The 23528-nt window shown below is 49.0% G+C and overlaps 1 protein-coding gene across 2 annotated transcripts in view; it reads left to right on the top strand.

The window, feature by feature from the left end:
• Hk1 (hexokinase 1) overlaps nucleotides 1-23416 on the top strand; it is a 93410-nt gene extending 69994 nt beyond the window's left edge. For both annotated transcript variants that reach the window (XM_076834223.1, XM_076834224.1), the window contains 10 exons: nucleotides 1276-1509; nucleotides 4535-4839; nucleotides 6181-6329; nucleotides 6813-6932; nucleotides 8470-8565; nucleotides 9211-9310; nucleotides 17639-17822; nucleotides 19779-19934; nucleotides 20723-20956; nucleotides 22509-23416. In XM_076834223.1, coding sequence (XP_076690338.1) covers nucleotides 1276-1509; nucleotides 4535-4839; nucleotides 6181-6329; nucleotides 6813-6932; nucleotides 8470-8565; nucleotides 9211-9310; nucleotides 17639-17822; nucleotides 19779-19934; nucleotides 20723-20956; nucleotides 22509-22650 — 1720 coding nt within the window. In that variant the 3' untranslated portion in view covers nucleotides 22651-23416. The remainder of the gene's footprint in view (nucleotides 1-1275; nucleotides 1510-4534; nucleotides 4840-6180; nucleotides 6330-6812; nucleotides 6933-8469; nucleotides 8566-9210; nucleotides 9311-17638; nucleotides 17823-19778; nucleotides 19935-20722; nucleotides 20957-22508) is intronic.
• The last annotated feature ends 112 nt before the right edge of the window (nucleotides 23417-23528 follow it).

A 23528-nucleotide genomic window follows, 5' to 3' on the forward strand; every position in this document is an offset into this window, starting at 1 on the left:
GTGGTCCCGGGAACTCCCACGCGCATCAGCTTCTGTGTGGTTGGAGCAGAAGGCAGGTTTTCTGGGCTTTAGTAATCTGTGCCCTGGAATTTGTCCTAGTGTCGTCCTTCTTCAGGAGCCGTTAGCACAGGGGTACATCAGGCAGGGAACCCTGCTCCTGGATTTCCAACCATCTCTCTTTGCAAGTCTCCTGGGTGCCTAAAAACGGAGGGGACTGGGGGAGGGTCCAGTGGGAGCAGGGCAGCGGCTTGACTTAGTCCTGTGTGAAGTCAGGAAATACCTGCCTTCTTCTTGGTCTGCTTCTGCTCTTGGCTCTTTACTTGGCAAAGATCATAAAATGCACTTGACCCAGCCCCAGAAAGCATGTCTACATTTTAATGAAGGCTTTCTCCACAAAACACCCTATAAGCAGGGATGTTAGATGCTTTCTTTCGAAAAATCAATGCAATGTCACTAGTTCCGACTCACCATTGGGCTGGAGTTGAGACTCCAGCTGAAAAGCATTTTTAAAAGAAGTTAAAGGCATAGGAATCGAAACAGGAATAAAATTGTCATCATTTGCCAATGATAAATGTCTTTGTGGAGAATTCTCCCCAAAGTCTAAAGGGAAGTAAATAATATCTGGAGATAGTATTAGGAAAGTCCATTATGTTTGTCTACTTACAATAATTAAAGTGTGTCTATATGTTTTTGAAATAAACTTCTCATTTTGGAATGACTTGAGATTTGGGGAAAATCTGCAAAGGTAGCACCAGGGCTCCTTCCTGCACATTCCTCTTCCGTGTCCCCCGTTGTTAACCTGTTAGATCACTGTGTCGTTAAAGGGCGGTATACATGTGTGTGTGATTTTCAGAGACCAGGTACAATAACAGCAAAACTGTAAAGTCCCTCTGAATGAATCTCACAAAAACTACACAAGACATGCACGTGGGAGATTAAAATTTCTTACCCAGGAAGGGTAAGAAGCAGCTCACAGACCCCATGAGCAGCCTTGTCCCCCAGGCCTCCCCTGGTCCTGGGCTTGGGCAGAAGCAGGCCTCCCTGCTTCTCAGCTGTGCTTCCCTCCATGCCTGGCCACCAGAACCCAGCCGAACAATTGTCCCTGCCACCTGCAGGTGTGTGTTGGGGAGGCGCTTCCTCCCTGGGCTCTTTGAGGCATTGGACTTTGCGGTCCTGCCTCTGCACACCCGGTGAGTCGGGGTCAGCCTGGAGTCCCCGTGCTCTGCGCTGCCTGGCTGGTCCCTCACTCACAAGCTCTGGGCTCCAACCTCACAGGAATAAGGAAGGCCTCCACAATGCCAAAGAAATCCTCACCCGCCTGGGAGTGGAGCCGTCTGACGACGACTGTGTCTCGGTCCAGCACGTGTGCACCATCGTGTCCTTCCGCTCTGCCAACCTGGTGGCTGCCACACTGGGTGCCATCTTGAACCGCCTGCGTGATAACAAGGGGACCCCCAGGCTGCGGACCACCGTCGGTGTGGACGGCTCTCTGTACAAGACGCACCCACAGTGAGTCTGCCTTTGCTGTACTTGTCTCTCAGAGTTTTGCAGCCAATGAAAGGTTTTTTTTTTTTTTTTTTTTTTTTTGGTTTTTTGTTTTGTTTTGCAGACAAGACATGTCTGGTTCTGGGCAAAGAGGTTAAATTTGCCCTTTGGGGAGGCTGGCCCTGGTGGATTCTCTCTGGTGTTACCTCAGACGCCATTGGTATCTTTCCTTATCTCTAGCTGCAGGGGTGCTGGGCGGAATGTGTCTGTAGCTCATCTGCATTTCATCAGGAGGAACTTCATCCTTCTTGTAGTTTAGGTTGTAGGTACGCCACCCATATTCTTGTTTCAAAAGTTCCTGATAAAATTCCCTAGCTCCTTGGCCATTCCTTTTTTAAGTGGGGAACTTGTCACTTGAGACCAGAGAGATAGTAAGTAAGTGGTCCCCACTGATACTTGCTGCTTTCTTGTCTGTTGGCTGCCTTGGCCTGACTCCGCTCCCTGGCCAGCCTTAGCTTCCTGAGCCTACTAGGCCACTAAGGACATGACTTGAGCCAGGCGTGGTGGTGCACGCTTATAATCCCAACGACTCGGGAGGCTGAGGCAGGAGGATCTCAAGTTTAAAGCCAGCCTCAGCAATTTAGCAAGACTCTAAACAATTTAATGAAACTTGGTCTCAAAAAAATAATTAATAAATAAATAAATAAATAAATAAATAAATAAATGGGCTGGGGATGTGGCTCAGTGGTTAAACACTCCTGGGTTCCATCCCTGGTAGCAAAGACAAATTTTAATTATTTGTTTGGTAAGTTTTAAGAACGGACGGCCTGTGGCATGGGTTTTGTATACAGGACCGCAGGTAGTTTCCCACTGTGCATGTATTTCCCACAAAGTGTATATTTCACACAAAGTAATACTCTATCAGATTCTGTGCCTTCACATGGTGCTGGTGAGCGTTGGCCCTGAACTCCTAGGCTCCAGTGATCCTCCTGCCTCGGCTTCTTGAGACCCCGGGATTTGAGGCACACACCAGCGCACCAGCTTTTTCTTTGGAATTTCTTGGCTAATTTTTGGACAAGAGACCAGGCATGGTGGCACATGCCTGTAATCCCAGCAGCTTGGGAGGCTGAGTCAGCAGGATCACAAGTTCAAAGTCAGCCTCAGCAATTTAGTGAGGCCCTAAGCAACTTAGCGAGACCCTGTCTCAAAATAAAAAATAAAAAGGATTGGGGATGTGGTTCAGTGGTTAAGTGCCCCTGGGTTTAATTCCCAGTACCCCCCACCCCACTCCTGAAAAAAATTTTCTGGACAAGAAAGCCTAAGGATTTACAACGTCACATGGTTTTGACTGTGGTAAAAGGTATATAACATCAAAAGATCATTTAATCATCTTGAAACATGTGGCATGTTTCATGAGTTCATTCTTTTTTTTTTTTTAAAGAGAGAGAGAGAGAGAGAGAGAGAGAGAGAGAGAAATTTTTAATATTTATTTTTTAGTTTTTGGTGGACATATCTTTATTTTATTTTTATGTGGTGCTGAGGATCGAACCCAGTGCCCAGCGCATGCCAGGCCAGCGCACTACCGCTTGAGCCGCATCCCCAGCCCATGAGTTCATTCTTATTGTGCAACGATCACCATGAGCCATGAGCTGTATCCAGAAACGTTTTTCCATCTGCAACTTCACATTTTAACCAATGACTTTAATTTGGTTTTTGCACTGTTTCTCATTTCAGAAGTAATATTTACTCAGGATGGAAATTTGAGATAGTTTAAAAAGTTGCAAAAAGAATAGAAGCCCTTCTTTTTCTCTTCTGTTGGAGTCGACTACTGTTAATATTTTGGGAAACCTTTTTTCCTCTTCCCCTTGGCAGCAGCCTCCACACTGCAGAGCGCAAGTTCTGTGTCTTACGCCATCCTGTCCTCAAGGTCTTTTCCAGCCACTAAGAATGTCCAGGATTTGGGAGTGGGGATGGAGGGAAAGAAAGAGCCCATGTGAAAATAAAAAAAAAAAACCAAGAGCGGTTATTTATTGAGTCCTTCCTCAGAGCCAGTGACTCACATAAGCATGTTGATTACCTTATTCAGTTTCCAACAGGACACTTTCACACAGACACTGATCCGCATTTACTCCAAGGTCAAGTTACTAGCTCAAGGTCACTTATGCGGACATGGTAGTGCTCACCCTTGTTTTCAGATCTGACTTTGAAGCACAGTGCTTTGACTAGCAAGGTGGTCTCCTTGACATGGTGGAGGACAACATCTCTGGACTTTGAATTTTTTGTATTCATTACTTATAAAATAATGAGGATCTTTTTATGGGTGATTGTGGGCAATTTTGTTTTTCTTTTTTTGCACAGATGATTAAACCCAGGGTATAGCACGTGTTAGGCAAATGCTGACCTACAGCCCTGATCCTTTTTATTTTTCATTATGAGACAGGGTCTGGCCAAGTTGCTGAGGCTGGTCTTCAACTTGTGATCCTCCTGCCTCAGCCTCCCAAGTAGCTGAGATTAAAGATATGCACCACCAAACCTGGCCATTTTTCCGTTTTCCTTGTCTGCATTTGCTTTTTTTTTCTACAGTGGATGTATAGGACTTGTGTAATGAAAAAAGCAAGTGTAGAAATGGAACTAGAGTGTTGTGAAACAAAGGGGTACCAAGCTGGGCACAGTGGTGTACCCTGTAATCCCAGAGGCTCGGGAGGCTGAGACAGGAGATTAGCGAGTTCAAAGTCAGCCTCAGCAATTTAACAAGGTAACTAAGCAACTCAGTGAGACCCTGTCTCTAAATAAAATACAAAATAGGGCTGTTGATGTGGCTCAGTGGTTAAGCGTCCCTGAGTTCCATCCCTGGTACCCCACCCCATAAAAAAAAGAAAGGGGTACCAGAGGGCTGGGAATATAGCTCAGTGGGTAGAGTGCTTGCCTCACATGCACAAGGCCTTGGGTTCAATCCCCAGCACCACAAGAAAATAAAAAGGAACCAGAGGCCCCTGACCGGTGGCTCAGTCCCGCCATCGCGGCGCGCCCACTCCACTTTCTTCCCCAGGTATTCTCGGCGTTTCCACAAGACCCTGAGGCGCCTGGTGCCCGACTCCGATGTTCGTTTCCTCCTCTCGGAGAGCGGCAGTGGCAAGGGGGCCGCCATGGTGACCGCCGTGGCCTACCGCTTGGCTGAGCAGCACCGGCAGATAGAGGAGACCCTCGCCCACTTTCGCCTCACCAAGGAGATGCTGCTGGAGGTGAAGAGGAGGATGCGGACCGAGATGGAGATGGGGCTGAGGAAGCAGACAAATGACAAGGCTGTGGTCAAGATGCTCCCCTCCTTTGTCCGGAGCACCCCAGATGGGACCGGTGAGGGCCTGTTGGGACTGCCAGGTCCTCCTGCTCATGACAGTGACCCCGTCACTGCAGAGCTGGGAGGGGGTGGATCCTCCAGTGGATGCGTTTGCACTAGTGATGCCTGATCTGGCAGGAGAGGGAAGCTCATTCCAACTCTTCTCCATTTTTACCGCCGACTTGTCCTGTGTGTGTGGCTCAGGCCGCTAAATCCCTCTGGCCCAACCTCCCCGTCCAGCACTGTCTCTAAAGCCGTGTTAGAATAGGGAGTTGGTTTCACCATAGAAGGAAGCTGGGCCCTGAGGTTGTTCTAGGTTGGCTCACAAACATGGCAAAGTGTCAGAAGAATCAACACACAGTGCTGCCTTCCTCAGTCCCGGCAGGGTGTGTGTGAAGGAGGCAGGGGCCCTGGGCTTGTCACACCTAGGCAGATTGAAGAACACCATCCCATGCCCAATGCCACCTCCGTGGTTCTTATTGGAGCTGAGCTTTGTGCAGAATCTGAAGAGCTTTGGGGTGGATCCTCGGAATAATGCGTGTTTGTGATATGAATATCTTCTGTGTAAGTTACTTATATGCACTAATGATGCATGATTGGCCAGAGCAGGACACTTAGTGGCATAAACGAGCAAGCATTTATTGTTGCTCACGAGTCTCTGTGTCAGCGGGATGGTTCTGCTTCTCTGGTCCAGGCTTGGCTGATCTCTGCTGGACTCGTTCCTGAGCTGCAGTCAGCTGGACGGTCAGCTGGGAGGGTGACCTGCTGGGGTGCAGGGTGCTTGGCTACGTGGGTCACCCTCCAGCAGGCTACTTACTGGGCTTGGGCTCTTCAGTGGCAGCAGCAGGGTCCACCTGGAGACAGAAAAGGACTTCAAAGCCTCTTGGAGGCTGAGGTCAGGAACTAGCTCAGTAGTGCTTCTGCCGTATTCTGTTGGACCCACGATCCAAGGGGAGGAGAAACAGACCCCTGTCTTTTAGTGGGAAGGAAGTGGCTACTTCTGCAAGCACTCCACATGTTGACATGAATTATTCATTTTTGTATGAAGTTCCCTAAAATCAGGGCATCGTTGCGAGTCTTTTTAATAAGGCTTGTGAAGTTTGTTTGTTATTGTGACAGGCAGTTTGCTCCTGGGGCCTTTTGTCCTTGCAGTGTGACTCGGTGGCTGTGGGCAGTGATTTAGTACCCACCCCTCTTCAGAGCCCACGCTGTGTACTGGTCGGGTGGTTCCAGCTCCCTCCCGCCCCGTGTGCAGCCTGGAGACACCCTCCTCTTGCAATTCTGGAGTCTAGGGCTTGCCAGCTGCTCAGAGGCACATAGCAGTTTGTGGCATTCTTTGTGTTCTTTACTCTTAACAGAGCATGGTGACTTCTTGGCCCTGGATCTTGGAGGAACGAATTTCCGTGTCCTGCTGGTGAAAATTCGTAGTGGGAAAAAGAGAACAGTGGAAATGCACAATAAGATCTATGCCATTCCCCTTGAGATCATGCAGGGCACCGGGGAAGAGGTGAGTCGGATCTGCTTTTTCATATCTGTAGGGTGTGCACGGCACACACAGGCCTGGAGGTTCCCGTGGTCTCGTGAGGACCAACACCTGACAGGGATGCCCCCAGCTTGTGCATTTCTTCTCTTGTGGCCCAAAAGCACTGAGTATTTTCAGCCTTGCCTAGTCCACAGTGCTGTGGTGGCTGGTAGATCCTGGAGAAAGGGGCTTGCTCTGCATGTGCGTGTGTGTGTGTGTGTGTGCGCGCGCGCGTGCCTGTGTGTGGTGTGTGTGTGTGTGCGCGCGTTCCTGTGTGTGTGTGTGTGTATGCCTGTATGTGTATGCACATGTGCCTGTGTGCTTGTGTGTGCGTGCCTGTGTGTGTGTGTGTGTGTGCACGTGCCTGTGTGCCTGTGTGTGTGTGTGTGTGTGTGTGTGTGCCTCTGTGTGTGTGCTGAAAGTATGAAACCAGAGAGAGCCTGGGTGATCCCTTCTTGTCCCCTACAGCTGTTTGACCACATCGTCTCCTGCATCTCTGACTTCCTGGACTACATGGGGATCAAAGGGCCCCGGATGCCTCTGGGCTTCACCTTCTCATTTCCTTGCAAGCAGACGAGTCTGGATGCGGTGAGTCTCTTCCTTTGGAACAATGATGGCACCTGCGTGGCCACAGTGGGCTGGCCCTGGAGGCCTTCTCCAGGCTCGTTGTCACCCCTACGTGTCTGCTTCTGGCTTCCATGGCCCAGAGAGTGTACCCAGGCTTTATTCTACCCACCCCAGAGCATCCTGAGCCCTCCTCTCCTCTCGCATTATTGACAGCAGTCTCCTCTTCTGGGAAGCCTTTGGGGCCTCCAGGCACCAAGAACCTCCTCACCCTCTTCTGTGTTCCCTGGGGTGTCACCTGGATGGTGGCTTAATACATGCTCATTTGATAGATGAGACGAAACAGGGCCCAGGAGGGGCTGAGGACAGGCTGAGGACTAAGCTCTGAGCACAGAGCTGAGGGTTCCTGTTCCTGTCCTCAGGGAGCTCACTGCACCGAGGGATCCGCCTGTCCGCTTGCATCCAGCACCTGTGCAGGCAGGGCTGGGGTGGCGTGGCTGCGTACATGCGGGCACAGGGAGTGGTTGCGCCCTCACCCAGGCAGGACTGAGCCTGTTTCTTGGAAGAGTTGTTATTCTCTTATATTCCAAACAAGTCGGGCATTGCAAATGGGGGCGTGGCCAGGGAGGGGGCTTCGGGCCAGGGTTTGAGGCATGGTTGGCAGTGCTGGGAGAGCCAGGGAGGGTGACGAAATGCCGTCCTGCACTGTGACTTTGGCGCTGGCTCCTCCTAATTTAGAACTGAGCAGTTGGATCTATATAAATGTGTGTTGTTGTTTTTGCAGTTTTTAAAGCCTTAATGATTTTTTTCCAAGCAGTTTGCTTCCACTGTCAACTTATATTCCTCATAGTGACTTTGCCTCTGTGGCTTTTTCCCCCTCAGCAAGTGTGCAACTTCCACTCAATGAAGCTGAGGTTTACTTGGGGTAGTACAGGAGTTATTAAGATCATGCCTTCTTTCAGTTGGGTAGTCAGTAAATTCCTCAGGGGAGCTAGTGGGTCATGCCATGGCAGCACCAGGCTAAGAACCTGTGTAAGAATTGTCTAGTATGACCATTTCTTTTTTTTTTTTTTCCTTTCTGTGTGATACTGGGAATTGAACCCAGGGCCTCGTGTTCTACACCCCCAACCCCAGTATTGCCATTTTCCTAGGGACTTGGACAAGCACCATGGTGTATGCTCTAATCCAGCAGCTCAGGAGGCTGGGACAGGAGGATCAGGAGTTCAAAGTCAGCCCCGGCAGCTTAGTGAGGCCCTGAGCAACTCAGTGAGACCCTGTCTCTAAATAAAATACAAAAAGAGGGCTGGGGGTGTAGCTCAGTGGTTGAGCGCCCCTGAGTTCAATCCCTGGTACCAAAAAAATTTTAAAAAGCAGACAGCTGTGTGTGCAGTAGGTGGGGGTGGGGAGCCTGCAGGGGAAGGGACATTCTCTTGGCTTGGACATTGTCTGGGTGGGAGTCCTCAGCAGACGTTGACTTGGGAGGGAGGAGGGTGTGAAACTTTGTCTTCTGCCCAGAAGGGTAAATGGCCTAACTCTCCTCCTGGTGCCTCTCCCATTTCAGGGAATCCTGATGACCTGGACAAAGGGTTTTAAGGCAACTGACTGTGTGGGTCACAACGTAGCCACTTTACTAAAGGATGCGATAAAAAGGAGAGAGGTAACTATCAAGAGGACGTTTTAAAAATTATTTTAGGGGAGGGGGTGGAAATAAAAACTGCTTGCTTATTGTAAACAATTTGAACAATACAGAAGTTTATGATGTGGGTAATGTAAGATCCCCATTTCCTCACCCAACTGCGGCATTGAAACCAGGGTTATAAGTTTTGTGTTGTTAAGAGAGTGATATTTTTAGTTGTCCATGAACCTTTATTTTATTTATTGATATGCGGTGCTGAGAATCTGAACCCAGTGCCTCACACATGCTAGGCAAGCACTCTGCCACTGAGCCACACCCCAGCCCAGAGAGGTATTTTTTTAAAGAAAGGTGAAATCATGACTGTCATCAAGAGCTGTCTACAGTGGGGCTGGGCCCGCACTGTCACTAGGACTTCGTGTTCTATTGAACTCAGTGTCCCCGAGTACAAGGCACATTAGGCACAGTGGCCCTATTGGCCTGAGGGATCTAGACAGAGTCACCCATGATCGCGTCAGAACTCAGAACATAGTCATAGGATTGCCCCTGCCCCCTGACGGCACCCATTCTGGAACAAAGCCCTAGCAGTTTACTGGTTACTATGCAGCAATGAACAAGCAGGATCGGAGCCACCCCTTCCCTAAAGCAGTGTCCCTTTTTTTTTCAAAGGAATTCGACCTGGATGTGGTGGCTATGGTCAACGACACGGTGGGCACCATGATGACGTGTGCTTATGAGGAACCCAGCTGTGAGGTTGGACTTATTGTAGGTGGGTGCTTTGGGAAGCATCTCTTCTTGGTCAAGGGAGAACTGGGTTTTCCTTCTCTCTGGCACCTGGACTCAGTAGCTTGGTCCTCGGTTTGGGACAATCTGTCTGTACTGTCCCTTTGCCATCTTTAGAGTTCAGTGCTGGACGAAGACCTCAGAGTTCTCTGGAGGGTTATCCCTCCCCAGGACCCCCATGGTGCTGCACATGGATTGTGATAGACCGTTAAGAACGGGGCTTTCCAGAAGAGAGAGTGAAAGGCCCTGTGGCCTGGGTGGACAGGGTGGGGTACCTGGCGCTGTCCTGGCTGGCAGGGCAACACTGTTGGGCTGTACGGAGGGGCTCCCAGGAGGTGCGGCAGTGGGAGTCAGACTGGAATTAAGCAAAAATCACTTTTTCTCCTGACAATGCTTCTAGCTGGAAAAGGCCAGAGTGGCCTCAGGTGCCATTGTACCCTCAGCAGCCACTGTTAGTGAGGGCCCTTGTCACTAAAGAAGGTTACAGAATGGTTACCTGTGGGTTCCGCAGCCTTTTCCCTTGTATTCACACATGGCAGAGGCCTGGGCCTCAGGAGCTTAGATTTGGGCTGTGAGGAGACCATTTGTCCAGTGGATCCGTTCCTAGTGTGAGAGGGCACTGGGCAGAGGCCCCTCACAGCCAGCATCTGCAGACTCAACTTGGACAGGGAGGAACCCAAGTCTCCCTGCCTTGGGTACCATTTGCAGAGTATCTGGAGATGACCCATCAGGCCACTCTCCTGTGCCAGGAGGACCTTTTGGCTTCCGTTGAAGTTCAGAAAACCAGGAAGCAGCCCCAGGAAAGGCGGGCGAGGGCCTGGCTCAGGGGCTTTATCTCTTCTTTCTTGAGCAAAGCTCCCTCCACCCAGCCCTTCCCTTCCTTCTGCCTGGGGACGGGCTCAGGTAGGACACGCAAAGCTAGGGTGACACAGCACATTCTCCTCTTGCAGACTGGTCCTCACTTCCTACCTGGGAGCCAGGCCTGTCTAGTTAGGACAGCTTGGCACCAGCTGTTTTCTTTCCTCCATCAATTGATTGCTCAGAACCCCCGTGGGCAAGTACGTCTCCTCCCCTTCCATTTCTTGGGCTTCTCTGCTTTCTGTTTTATATGTTTTAATGAGAAGCTAAGGAAAAAAAAAAAAAAAAAACATAGGAATCCAGTAACATCAAGAGTCTGCAGATGCCACTCAAGTTTCTTCAGCGGGGATAAAGATGACCTGGCACTTCTGCTTGGCCGGGGGCATATCTGAGTTCACCAATGTCCCACTTGGGTCATAGGATCCCTACCACTTAGGAGGGGCTGGTTAGAAATGCAGAGCCCTGGGCCCCACCCCAGGCCTCCCAAGTCAGACCCGCATCATCCAGGCCCCCAGGTGATTCAAGTGCATATTGAGATACCTGTGGGAAGGACTCCTGGGTTGGTTGGTTTTTAAATTTTCAGTCCAATGACTGTTACCCAAAGCTTGGTCCTTGTTCCCAAAGCCAGTCCAACAATGAGGACATGATTTTAAGGAAAAAAAAGGACTCCTGTCCCAAAGGCTGGGAGTCTGCCCATCATGGGGAACAGGGGGCCCCAAAGTCTGAATTACTTTGTTCCTGTGGTGGGTGTGTGCTTACGGACAGATAACTGCCTGGGATGTGGAAGAAAGGTAATCTGGTTTCCCCCGAAATCAGGGAGCAGGAGAGAGAGAAGAAGAGAAAGAAACATGTGCATTGTAAAAATAAGTTGCAGGGTCAGGACAGCAAGGGCTAATTCAGAGCATAAAGTGGAGCGGTGTTACATTTCCCCACTGTCCATTTCCATATTCCATTTCTGTGGAAAAGGGGTGATGACATCTCTAAGCTGCCTCCTGCTGAGAGGGTAAAGTTAGGGGAAGTGACCTAACTTCTTATCAGTGAGAACATGGACAGTTAAGGGTATTCAGCACCGGGCAGTCCAGAGGGCCATGGTGGCAGTTGATAGACAACTGGACAAGGCATACGTAGGGCAGAGATGATGCTAAGACACCAATAAACAAGACAGCAAAGCATTACTTTAACAATTAGCACAAAAGCAATTGGTATTTCAGCCAGTCTCTGAAAACCATGAAGACGGGAAAAACAGATCAAGTTATGTATGTAGGAAGCTGGAAGATTTGTAGGGTCTAGGAGATCAGGCTCAAACTGACCCAGGATAAACTTGGGACTCTAGAGTCCTTTGTGATCATTATTTTTAACGAGTTCAATCTCACACTAAGACCCTTCCCTTACAGTTTTCAGCTTTACTTTGGGCAGGGCTGATACAAATGTACATCTCCAGTAGGAGTCAAAGATGTTACTAAGTGTCTTCAGCCTGTGATAATCTCTGGTGGTAACATCTCATCTTATGCACAGGGATTTGACCGGCCCCAGTAGGAGTGTGCTTTGGCTGTACTCTCCTGCTAAGTGTTTAAGACCAGGTTGGTTAGAACTGACCTTTTTTTCTATCTACTGTTAAGAATCAGCTGAGATTCCTCAGAGATCACTCTTGGGAACGTGTGTGAAGCCTCTTGGCTCCTTTAACTTTTCTCTGCCAGTGATGGCACTTGCCAGGATGAGTCAGGGTCCTGCCAACCACCCAGGGCTTCTCTTGGAAGCCTCAGAGACATTTCGGGGGAAACCTAAATACCTTTAAAATTTTACCCAAACCTTTAATTAAATGGCCCTCCTCTTTGCAGAATGTGCCCTGGTTGGCTTCTTTTCTCTAGGGTCCTCTTGGTCTCCCTGGTGAGCAGATTGAGTGACTCACCAGAGTTGCAGGTCCCATTGTTCTCTGGGTCCTGACTCACCTCAGAGGGCAAGTGCCAAAATATTGGCTGCTTTTTCCTTGGCCCTTTTACTTCCTTGACTTTGGTTTTAAACACCCAGCAGGCTAGTTTCACCAGTCTTAAAGTGGGAGTAACAGGTTATAACTTCAATATCTGTAATTTTATAGTTACCCCTTTGATTTAATTGGAGTTAGTATTAGTACTGGAGGTCAACATAGTGTCCTATCTTCCCTGATGACTTATTGTCTCAAATACAGGTGGTTCTGTTAGAAGCAATATTTCTGCAAAATACTAACAGACAACAACTATAAAGTTTTCCAAGGAAAATATAAAACAAACACTAATGTAGCTTTGATTTCTGATTAGCCTCTGCAAAGACTCATATTTATCAACTCAATTACGTACAAATTTTACTTTAAAAAATTTTTTTTTTGGCTACTGGGGATTGAACTCAAGGGCACTCAACCACTGAGCCACATCCCCAACCTTATTTTATATTTTATTTAGAGACAGGGTCTCAGTCAGTTGCTTAGTACCTCACTAAATTGCTGAGGCTGGCTTTGAATTCACGATCCTCTTGCCTCAGCCTCCTAAGTCAATGGGATCACAAGCGTGCACCACCATGCTCGGCACAAGTTTAACTTTTTAAAAACTCTTTTTACAAACCGTTAAAATTTTACCCAAATCTTTAATTAAATTTTATATTACATTCCCTGTTTACTTTGAGTTCACAGTAATCTTTACAACAACAAAAATCCATTTTTTGAACACAACTTTAAATAAGCTTAATTCTAGCCTACTTCAGAACCATCCCAAAATGGAGAAGAATGAGAGGCAGAGCCTTAACTCAAGCCAGACTGGCCCCTTGACAAATCTTGAAAAGTATTTTCTGAATCTGCTCTTTGCCCCTTTTAAAAATATCTTTCTACACAGTTCTCATGTATTATTTCCCAAGTCTATCCGAATCAGTTAACATAACACATTACCTACCGCTGGAACATAAACAGAGGCGGAGAGAGCTCTCAACTTCCCTTTTGGGGAAGAGATGGCAGAATGTTTTCATTTTCCACATTGTCAACCTTTGAATAAATCCGGCTCTCCTTATTACCTTCCAAAAATGCATTTAAATTCCCATCCCAGTGTAACACAAAACTTTATATATAACTTATTAACAACAGGTTACCTTTAGCCAGTTATAAAATATTCAATGACACAAATACCAACCAAATTTGTTATTTCTTTATAAATCTGAAGGAGATATTATACAGACAATTTTAGTTTGGAGAATGTCAACTTGGTAAAGTGCTCTCCTAAGCTTTAAATTTAACTAAGTTTAACTTTTAATAAAATTTAGAATCCACAATATATGGGGAAAAAATATAATCACAGGTCTGTGTGGGTTAGCAGTATTAGCAAAAATCAAAGGATAGGCGTAGATCTCTTTATATATTTAGGAAACAGAGGTAATGATCAGAAATTGACTTAGTCAAAGCAAACAGATATAAGACAGATCTTCAAATGGCAGTGTGGCCCTTCTATGTCAGATACAAAGTATAAAAGAGAACACTTATTGGTTACCTTGCCGGTAAACTTACATATACTTCATTTTATAACATAAAATGAAACATTATTCATTTATATGAATATGAATGATATTCATTTCATTACTTAACACATAGACAAGTCTCATACAAACATAATTCTCAGATGATACACATATCTAGTCCCATATATTTAGGGTGTCAATTATATGGTTATAACCTAAAATAACAGTTGTTTATTTAACCAGGTATAACGTAATCATTTAAAAGACTTTAAAACAGGTACAGACCCTAATTCCTTTAAGATTTAGTTTCCCTAAGTAACAACACCTAACAGATACAAGAACTTATCTTGACAGATGAGAGCAGATCAGTATTGCAGACCTTGCTTCTTATCTGTTTGAGGTTTACCTTCCGCAACTGACTTAGACATTCACAACTTGTTTCTGTTCTTGGGTTTGTCCTATTTTTCTTTTTGGACTTTAGCATAAGAATATTACTTTACCAGACAAAATACTTTTTTATCCAGAAACATTTCCTTGACCTTTGACTTTTTCATACTAAAATATATTTCCACACCTCTGACTTTCTTTAACGTCTCTTTTTTTTTAGTTTCAGACCCTTTCTTAAATTCATATTCTGAAACAGTCCTTATTAATGTCATCTGTGACTTAATTTACACAACAGATTTCATCCCAGGAGAGGGTTGGACCATCTGCCCTATACAAAAACTGTGCCTGAATATTTTTCCCCAGGTGGCATTCAGAGAGTTGGAGCGCAGGAGAGTTTCGACTCTGACCTGTGTCCCTTATTAGGCTCACAATGCCATCAACGCTAAATGAGTTCCCCACTGTCAGTTGTACCCAGAGCTTCCTTTTAGGCCCTGTTCTTACGCGAGGCATGTTGATATCAGTGGAGGAGGCCCTTTCCACCCTTTTCTTTAGCCTTCCTTGAAGATCCCTGGGAAAAACACATTGGGGTTTTTGTTTTTTGTTTTTTTCTTTTCTTTTCTGGATGCAGTTGTTTACCAGTCTCCCCAGGCATTTAGTTTGATAGGATACAGTTAGAGCAAGAATTGCTCTGCCCCAGTGACAGATATCCCCTGGCCAAATGGGGTGTCCTGTCCGATCTGAAAAGGGGAGGCTCTTCCTTGTCCCGAGGTCATAAACAGTGCTGGAACCTACTGCCACATCCTTGGTGGCCAGCAGCCTCCGCCCCGTGGGCAGAAGGGGCTGGAAGGCAGGGCAGAGGCCAGGCTGTCTGCAGCTTTCCTGGGATTTCCCCCCAGCCCAGGGCTGGTGTCCCCGACCCACATGGAGATGACCTGGGGCTGAGAAACGGTGCTGGGAGTGCCAGAATTGGGTTTAAAGGACTTAAGTCTTCTTAACCCTTTTCTCCTGGTGTCCTGCTGTCCTTGCACACCAGAGGAAGTGCTTTCGGGATCCAAATTAGTTCCTGACCGTTCAGGCTCCTTGTCGTGCCACTGCGTAAATGCCTGTACACACCGAATCTCTTGCCTATCCTTTCCAACTGCAAGATAGTATCATAATCCAGAAAACCATTCAAAGGCCAGATTGTGTTACAGTAAAGCATCTTTCTCTTAGACAGGCTTATACCTATCAGTGACCAATTCAACCAAGATTTCTCTTCTCAAGAGACTGCAGGTAAGATCAGTGCAGTATGGCCCATGTCTTAAAGGGCCAGTAACATACAAACACACAGAGCCAGCCAAAGAGGATCACCCTGGCCGTGGCTGACAGACGGGAACCTTTAAAACAGAGAGGCCTGCACATAAAAATTTCTTCCACTTACTTTACCTCTGACAGACCAACTCCATCTGCAAGGTCATAGAGTAATTCAGAAAGCTGTTAAAAAGCTATTCAAACAATTAGATTGTTACAGTAAAATATCGTCTTTTTCCTAGGCAGGTTTATACCTATAGGTGGCCCTCTCTTCCACTTACTTTACCTCTGACAGACCAACTCCAATTGCAAGATTGTGCAAAAAAGAAACAGACAACCAGAAAGGATTCCCCAAACCATACCTGACACACAGGAACCTTTAAACCAGACAGACCAGCCAAGCTCTTTACCAAGAGACTTCCTATAGGACCAGCACAGAATTGCTCGCGTCTTAAAAGTGGCAGTAACAGATTCAAAGAAAAACATAGACAATTAGAAGGAATTCCCAAAACCAAGGCCAACAAACAGATGAGAAGCTAGAACAGACAGAAGGGAGTAAATATCTCTAGGTTCTCAAGTCCTGCTTAACCATGACTCCTGTACCAGTGGCACCACAGATGTCCCTACCAAGAGGAAACAGATGTGTGGAATCCAGGATCTGGTGTGTACGCTGGGGGACTCAACAGATGGCCAAGGGTACTGCGACTACTTGAGTTCACTTTCCTTTTTCCCAAAGTGTGGACCAAGATGAAACAACCTGTACCATTCAGAGAGAGAAGGCAGGAGTTCTCCAAAGCAAAATGAGCTTTGGCAGCTGCTGGCATAGTCCCTCAGTCCCTTGCGCTAGTCACCAGCTCCTCTGGTTCGACCCAAGGCATATTACCTGTCTCCTCACTCTCCTTCACTTGGCGCTCAACCAGTTCTCCAGCTGCCTTGCATCCTCAGAATGGACGTGGGGTTGCTTGGAGAGCCGGGCCTACCCAGAAAGCTGGAGTGGGGGCTGCCTTCGTCAGATTTGTTACCAAAAGCTCAGTCCTCATCCCCAGTGCCAATCCAATAACAAGGACACAGTTTTAAGAAAAAGGAAAGAGAAGATTTATTGCTTTGCTTGCAAAGGAGAAGCACAGGGGACTCCTGTCCCAGAGGCTGCTGATTCTGCCCATCAGGCTTTTAAAGAGGTGACTCACAGGCTACATTCCGTGGTTCTGTGTCCAGAGCTGTAATTCACTTGTTAATTTGGGTGATAGTCACATCTGGTGGAGATCTTCTAGCACCATCTCCAAGTCTGAATTACTTCATTCCTAGAGTGGGTGTGTGCTCAGGGACAGGTAACTCTGCCTAGGATGGGGAAACAAGTAATTCTGTTTCCCTTGAGATTAGGCGCGGGGATTAGGGAGGAGCCTGGAGAAAGGAAGAGAAAGAAAGATGTCCATTTAAAAAATGAGTTGCAGTGGCAGAGCAGCAAGGCCTAATTCAAAGCATAAAGTGGACACTCTGACGTGACCATGAGCCTGGGTATGTATCATGGCAATTAAAACTGCTGTGAATGCTTCCTCTCAATTTCTTTACTTGGCGCCTTGTGGACTGGCACAGAAAACCATCTGTGGTCCCACCCCAGGTTTGCATGGCCACTCCGAGTCACCCTGCTCTAGGGAGTTGAGGGGTGGAAACCAGAAGCCCCTGAGCCCTGGAAACCGTGTGTCCGATGGCATGTGTGCATTTGTGGGAACACTCGGAGGGCTGTTCCTTCATCTCTGCATCATCATCAGATTTTTCAGAAAGTAAAGAACCATTGCGTTAGAAAGTTGGGCTGCTTCTGAAGTGTGTGGAGAGCTTGAGCAGGCAGAGCCCATCCTGCCAGGAAAGAGGAGTGGACACCTCAGGTGTGGGAGTCGCCGACCCCCAGGTGTCACACGTGTATGTATATATAAGCACGTATGTCTGTGTACACACATTTTTTTCTTCAAGCTACCACCTAAACTTGCACCTTTGGAGATACATTCCTTTGTTGGAAGACCATCTTCTATTGACATAAATATCTCCTTGTCTGCACAGGTCAACACGTGAGGCTCTCGACTTAAAGTGGGTTAGCAGACGCTTTCTAGGTGGTTTAACTCAGATACTTCCATTTGTATCTTGTATATTTTCCTGGAAAACATTGGGAAAGCAAAGGTATTGCTTTGTCCATCTCAAAAACGTATCCCTTATCTGTGGACTTCCCAGGTTCCAGGCCTCGGGCCAGTTGCGAGACCCTCAACTGGTCTTGGGTGGCATAGCCATTCATTCCCACCCTTGTGTGTTACAGGGACTGGCTGTAATGCCTGCTACATGGAGGAAATGAAGAATGTCGAGATGTTGGAGGGGACTGAAGGGCGAATGTGTATCAACATGGAGTGGGGTGCCTTTGGCGACAACGGGAGTCTGGATGATATTAGAACAGAGTATGACAGATTGGTGGATGAATACTCTCTAAATGCTGGGAAACAAAGGTAACTGCCAGGTAGAGGTGGTCCCTAAGGGCCGGGTGGGGAGGGTCTGGCTGTATTCCACTGCAGGGGAAGAGGTTTCTAGTAGAAGTAAGTTCTGGACAGCAGCTTGGAGTCTGGTCCCTTTGATACTGCTGACCTTGACTTTTGGCCTATGGACAGCAGAGGACCTGGGAGGATGAGCCCCTGGTAGTACAAGATAATCCCAGAATGTGCCCAGAGGACAGGTGACAGCTAACACTCCATGCCTCATGACCTGTGTAGGCCTGGACGAGTTTGGCTTTCCCCTGCATTTCTCCCCCTTTAGAAAAATATATGAGGGTGAAGCAGAGGGTCAGGGTTGAGGCAGAGGCCCTTCCGGGTTCTTCCTTCTGGAACCCTGTGAGTCTCCATCGCCACCTAGTGGCCATTGGGAGCTTGCAGCTCAGGTTTCAGGGACCTGGTCTGAAATGGCAGAGTCCGCTTGGAAATGAGATGAATGACCCTTTGTCTCAAGCCCCCAAGAACCAGTCTGTTCAAGTTGTGTCCCCGGAAGCGGAAAGAAAGGTTGGATAGCACCTCCCAACATAAGTTGGTCCCCTGCCGCTCTCAAGGTTTTGCCTTTCCTGAATACTGCCTATGTGTTATTCACTTAGAGTTTTGTTGTTTGTTTGTTTCCTCTAGTGCTGGGGATTGAATCCAGGAACATTCTGTCACCGAGCTACATCCCCAGTCCATTTTACTTTATTTTTTTTATTTGATTTTGAGACAGAGACTCACTAAGTTGCCCAAGCTGGCCTTGAGCTTGCGATCCTCCTGCCTCAGCCTCCCAAGTAGCTGGAATTACAGGTGTCTCCATCACACTACCACACCTGGATCTTTAGTGTTTTTTAAAAATCAGCTTATATTCTTAAATTTAATGGTGAAGGAGAGAAAGATAAAACCGATATTGCCCTAAGTAAATGCTAATCGTGGAATGAATGTAGGGAAGAACTGTTATTCCGGTCTAGCTAGTTCTTACGCTCTGCTAAAGCCTCTAAACCAAGACCGCCTTTGTTGAAAGGTGATCAGCAAGTGTTAGCAGGGCTCAAAGACACTTCAGCGGTAAGCTGAGATTGTCCCCTTGATGCAGTGAGAAGGGCTGGGTGGGGACCGTGGCGATACTCACACTCTCTGCCATTCTCTGCTGTTCCACATTTTTTCTGTGGACCACATGAAATCTTCCCAAATATTCTGGAATATCCAGCTTCTCAGCTTGGGGATCCTGGGCCTGGGTGTGTGCCATGGAGGCATCTAAATCCCTGGTCATTTCTTGAGGCCCTTAAACCTGGAAAGGGCAGGAAATTAAAAGTCCCAAGAACAGGGTGACCTCGAGCATTGTGGCCACTGAGTTCTCCCACCTGTGTGGCTTATCACGCTGCTGTGTGCTTGACCAGCACCGTGCCATTTGCAAAACCTTCAGAAAACGGAGGAAATTTTCCCTCCGTGGTCCTCTTGTCCCTTTAAGGCTCCGTCCAGCCACGTGCTTGTTCTGCAGCTATGTACTGAGCACCAAGCTGAGGGCTTGGCATGGTGCCGCACTGTGCCCTGGGGACTCAGAGCTGAGGAACGTGCACACTCCCTGTCCCTCCTAGGCGGTGGGCCTGTGTCATTGTGGAGAAGGAGAAGGGCGAGGTGCAAGGGAGCCTGGCATAGGCAGGTAGAGCCAGTCTGGGGGGCATGACAGGCCTCTCCTCCAGGCCATGGCATCTGGCTGAGATTCAACTAGGCAAGCGCAGGAGGTCAGCAGGGAGGGTGACCACTGAGCAGCAAGGCATGAATGCTGCAGGGTGGTGTCTGATGTGGAGAGGGTGGAGGGTTCCGTGGTCCTTCCTGGTCTTTGCCTCTGCTGGGGAGCACAGGGCAGGTGTGCGACCCAGAAAGACCATGAGAGCAGGGGCTCCTGGGAAGGACACTGCAGCCGCCTTCCTCCTGTGGCAGGTATGAGAAGATGATTAGTGGTATGTACCTGGGTGAAATTGTCCGCAACATCTTGATCGACTTCACCAAGAAGGGATTCCTCTTCCGAGGGCAGATCTCTGAGCCGCTGAAGACCAGGGGCATCTTTGAGACCAAATATCTCTCTCAGATTGAGAGGTGAGTGGGGATGGTTTTCTACCGCCATTTGACCGTGGGATTGAGGGACTCCATTTCTACCAGCCTCAGTCTCCTCATCTTTCAAGTGGGAATAATCCTACATTTAGTGGCGAGTGGAGGACGAAACGATGTCACGTGTGGAATACATGTCACAGAGTAAATCCTTTAAAAAGGGACTGGCTGGTCTATCATCACCATCATTGTCATTGTCATCTCTATCAATTTAATACAAATAAGACAAATATACCAGGAGAAGGAAAAAAAGTTGGGGAACACATCAGGTAGTCATGGCCAATACACAAACAGGGAAAAGCCCTCCTCCTTACTAGAGAAGAATGCAAAGTGAACCAGGTGGCAATGGCTGCCTTAGGAAGTGGTCAGAAGTTTTGAAAGTGCTCTTTTCCTCTGGGGACCCTTGTGGCCGAATATTGCACTGGCTGGAGGGTGAGCTGTCGTGACTTTCTGAAAGACATCTGCCAATGGGTATCAAAAGCCCTTTGACCCAGAAATGCATCCTAAAGGGGGAGAAAAAAATCAGGGTCACACACAAGATTTATAAACAAGAAATTTCATCAAAACGTTCCTTTATCATTGCAGACAGTTGCACGTAGCTTTCTCCAGACGGGTGCACGCTTGGTGCACACTTGGAGGGGAGCACTCTGGCCACCATTCCCAATCCTGTTCTCAGATAGGACTATGGGGAGTTGCTCACCACCCAGGAATAAAAGTCGGTCCCCGGCTGCAGGCCCTGCTTCATCCAGTCCCCTGGCTTTTTTTGTTCACTGCAGCGACCGGTTAGCGCTGCTCCAGGTCCGGGCCATCCTCCAGCAGCTGGGTCTGAACAGCACGTGCGACGACAGTATCCTGGTCAAAACCGTGTGCGGGGTGGTGTCCAAGAGGGCTGCGCAGCTGTGCGGGGCGGGCATGGCGGCCGTGGTGGACAAGATCCGGGAGAACAGAGGGCTGGACCATCTGAACGTGACGGTGGGCGTGGATGGGACGCTCTACAAGCTGCATCCGCAGTGAGTGGGGCTTGGGGGGCGGGGATGGCGGAGGGCACTGGGGGGCGAGTTCCTGAGTCCTCTGGAGGATTACAGGTTTCAGGGTGTGGTTCCCTTCTGGAAAACTCCTCACTGGGCACGGCTGCCTGCGACTGTGAGTGTGGGGACAGGGCAGGGGTGGGGGGTGGGTGATGAGCAGCTCTAGGGTTTGCGGTCCTTGGGAAGTGAAGAAGGCACTTACTTGACCCCCTTACTTGACACAGTGGCTGGCGGGCGTGACCCCCTCCCTGCTCTCCTGGGCTCGCTGAGGTGTGGGTGGGGTGGCCTTGCCCATTCAGCCTGGCCAGGGTCGGCTTGGCTGGGAGGCTGTGCTTGGTGAGTCCGAAGAGGAAATGGAAGAGGGAGAAGGGCCCATGGTCTTGTTCACCTGCCAAATCAAACTTGGAAGGGCAGGTGCAGCGCTGGCCCTGGACTCTGGGACAGGGAAGGGCCCGAAGTGACCTACTTTGGGTGAAGTGTCTGACACCCCAGGCCAGAGAAGGACCTGCTCTTTGATCCACTGCGTGTTCCAAAGCTTGGCTCTTAGGAATAGAGTGGCCATGCCTAAACTGGGGGTGCCTTGATCAGTGCAGGTAGCGCTGCTCCTAGTATCTCGGGACCCTAGGCCACCTAGGCCTTAGGGTCACCCTGTTCAAAAACACCTCACCCAACGCCACAGAGAGATTACTCGCTTACCTCAGGCCTGTGGCTGGGGTGAAGCCATCTGCCGAGCTCCGTCCTCACCTGTCTCTCCGCCTCCTTAGCTGCCCTCCTTGTCACCAGAGGCAGCACGTGGAGAGTGGTCTAGGCTTAGTGGCTGTGTACACTTGGATTTGACCTTGGCTTCACCTTTCAGATGCCATGCTCCACTGCTTAATCTCTGACAGTTCCTATCTCAGTCCCATCTTCCTGGTGGCATAATAGCCATTGACAGGGCTGGAAGTCCTGTCTATGAAGGATGGGGCACCTAGTAGGTACTCAATAAATGAGACTTCCCCTGAGAACCCCATTGTCCCCAACATCCTCAGCCTGGCCTGTCTTTCATGTTCAGCACAAAACACAAATGCCTAGAGTCACCTCACTTAGAGACCGTCCCTTCCTGGGGTGCTGGCTCTCTTGGCTGCAGGTGCTGGGTGGATGGCCGCTGGGACGGGATTCCCAGGTAGCCTCCTGAACTAGCCAGCACTTGGCCAGCGTGGGCTTGGCTGAGTGGTCCCTGCTGGGCCTCAGCCTCCTTTTTGGCCTCCAGGTTCCCCAGGAGCCCCAGGCTCTGGGATGGGGGTTCCCTATGCCCTCGGCCTCATAAACTGTTGGGAGCCGCTCGTTTGGGGATTCTCAGTTGTGCCTCCTTCTGGAAGTTGTGATAACAGGATTGGCGGTGTCGCGCTTTCCTCAGTCAGCTGTGGCTACTTTAATCCGCCCCCGGCCACCTAATTTGGGGTGCTTTCCTGATTTCAGGTGGACCAGTGTCCCTTCGTCTCTTCTCCTTTCCCACCACTTACATTTTATTTTATTTTATTTTTGTCTTTACCAGCTTCTCCAGAATCATGCACCAAACGGTGAAGGAACTGTCACCAAAGTGTAACGTGTCCTTCCTCCTGTCTGAGGACGGCAGTGGCAAGGGGGCTGCTCTCATCACAGCTGTGGGTGTGAGGCTCCGGGGAGAAATGAGCTAAGGGCACAGGCCCCCGCCCGCTGCCCGTCCAGCACTTGTCTCTCAAAGCGACGACCCCCCTGTTCCTCTCAGCGAGCCGCGCTGGGAGCCCTCAGCGCCAGAGCCGCCCCCCGCAGCGGGGAAGGAAAGCAATCCAACGAATGGCGCCTATCGTAGGGTACAACCTAGAGCGTGTGCTGTTGACCATCTCTCACCTGGACCCTCACCTGCCCCGCCACTCTGCATGATTTGATCTCCACCCGGTCGTGCATCCCTCGTGTGAAGTGTAGCCGCACCCATTCCTCCCGCGGGCGCCCATCCAGCTCAGATGAAAAGTCGCACCATCAGACGGGCCCTGTGGCCTCCAAAGCCCGTCCTCGGGGTCGCCTCCCCTGCGTGAAGTGTATTATCACCAGCAGTCACTGCCGGACTCTTCCCCCGGGCCCGGGGCCCAGCCTGAAGGGCGAGCGTGGACGCAGCGTGATTGCTTTCTCCCGTCCCCGCCACCCACTGCGGCAGCCTGGCGTCCCATCGGGGGATGTGTCAATGCCACTAGACGTGTGTGTCCACGGAACCGGTCCTAGCCGCACTGTGACAGTCTTGCATTCTGTTGATCTCGTGGGGGGAGGTGGGAAGTCCCGTGGGAAAGTGTCTTGTCTCCATTTGGGTAAAAGGAACCAACCCACAAGCAGCGCCATCACTGGAATTTCCCATCGCTTTTGTGAGCCATGTTGTATGACCTAGTAAACTTTGTACCAATTCAAAAAGCCGAGTGATGCTTGGTGGCTGGGGAGAAGGGAGGAGACCTGGGGGTGTGGCAAAAGCCAGATGCTGGGGGATATTTGTGACTGTCTGGGTGGGCCAAGAGTTTAAAATAAAGATCACGGTCTTTGGCGCCCA

This window comes from Callospermophilus lateralis, chromosome 15, assembly GCF_048772815.1.
Source record: "Callospermophilus lateralis isolate mCalLat2 chromosome 15, mCalLat2.hap1, whole genome shotgun sequence".
Taxonomy (NCBI): Eukaryota; Metazoa; Chordata; class Mammalia; order Rodentia; family Sciuridae; genus Callospermophilus; species Callospermophilus lateralis.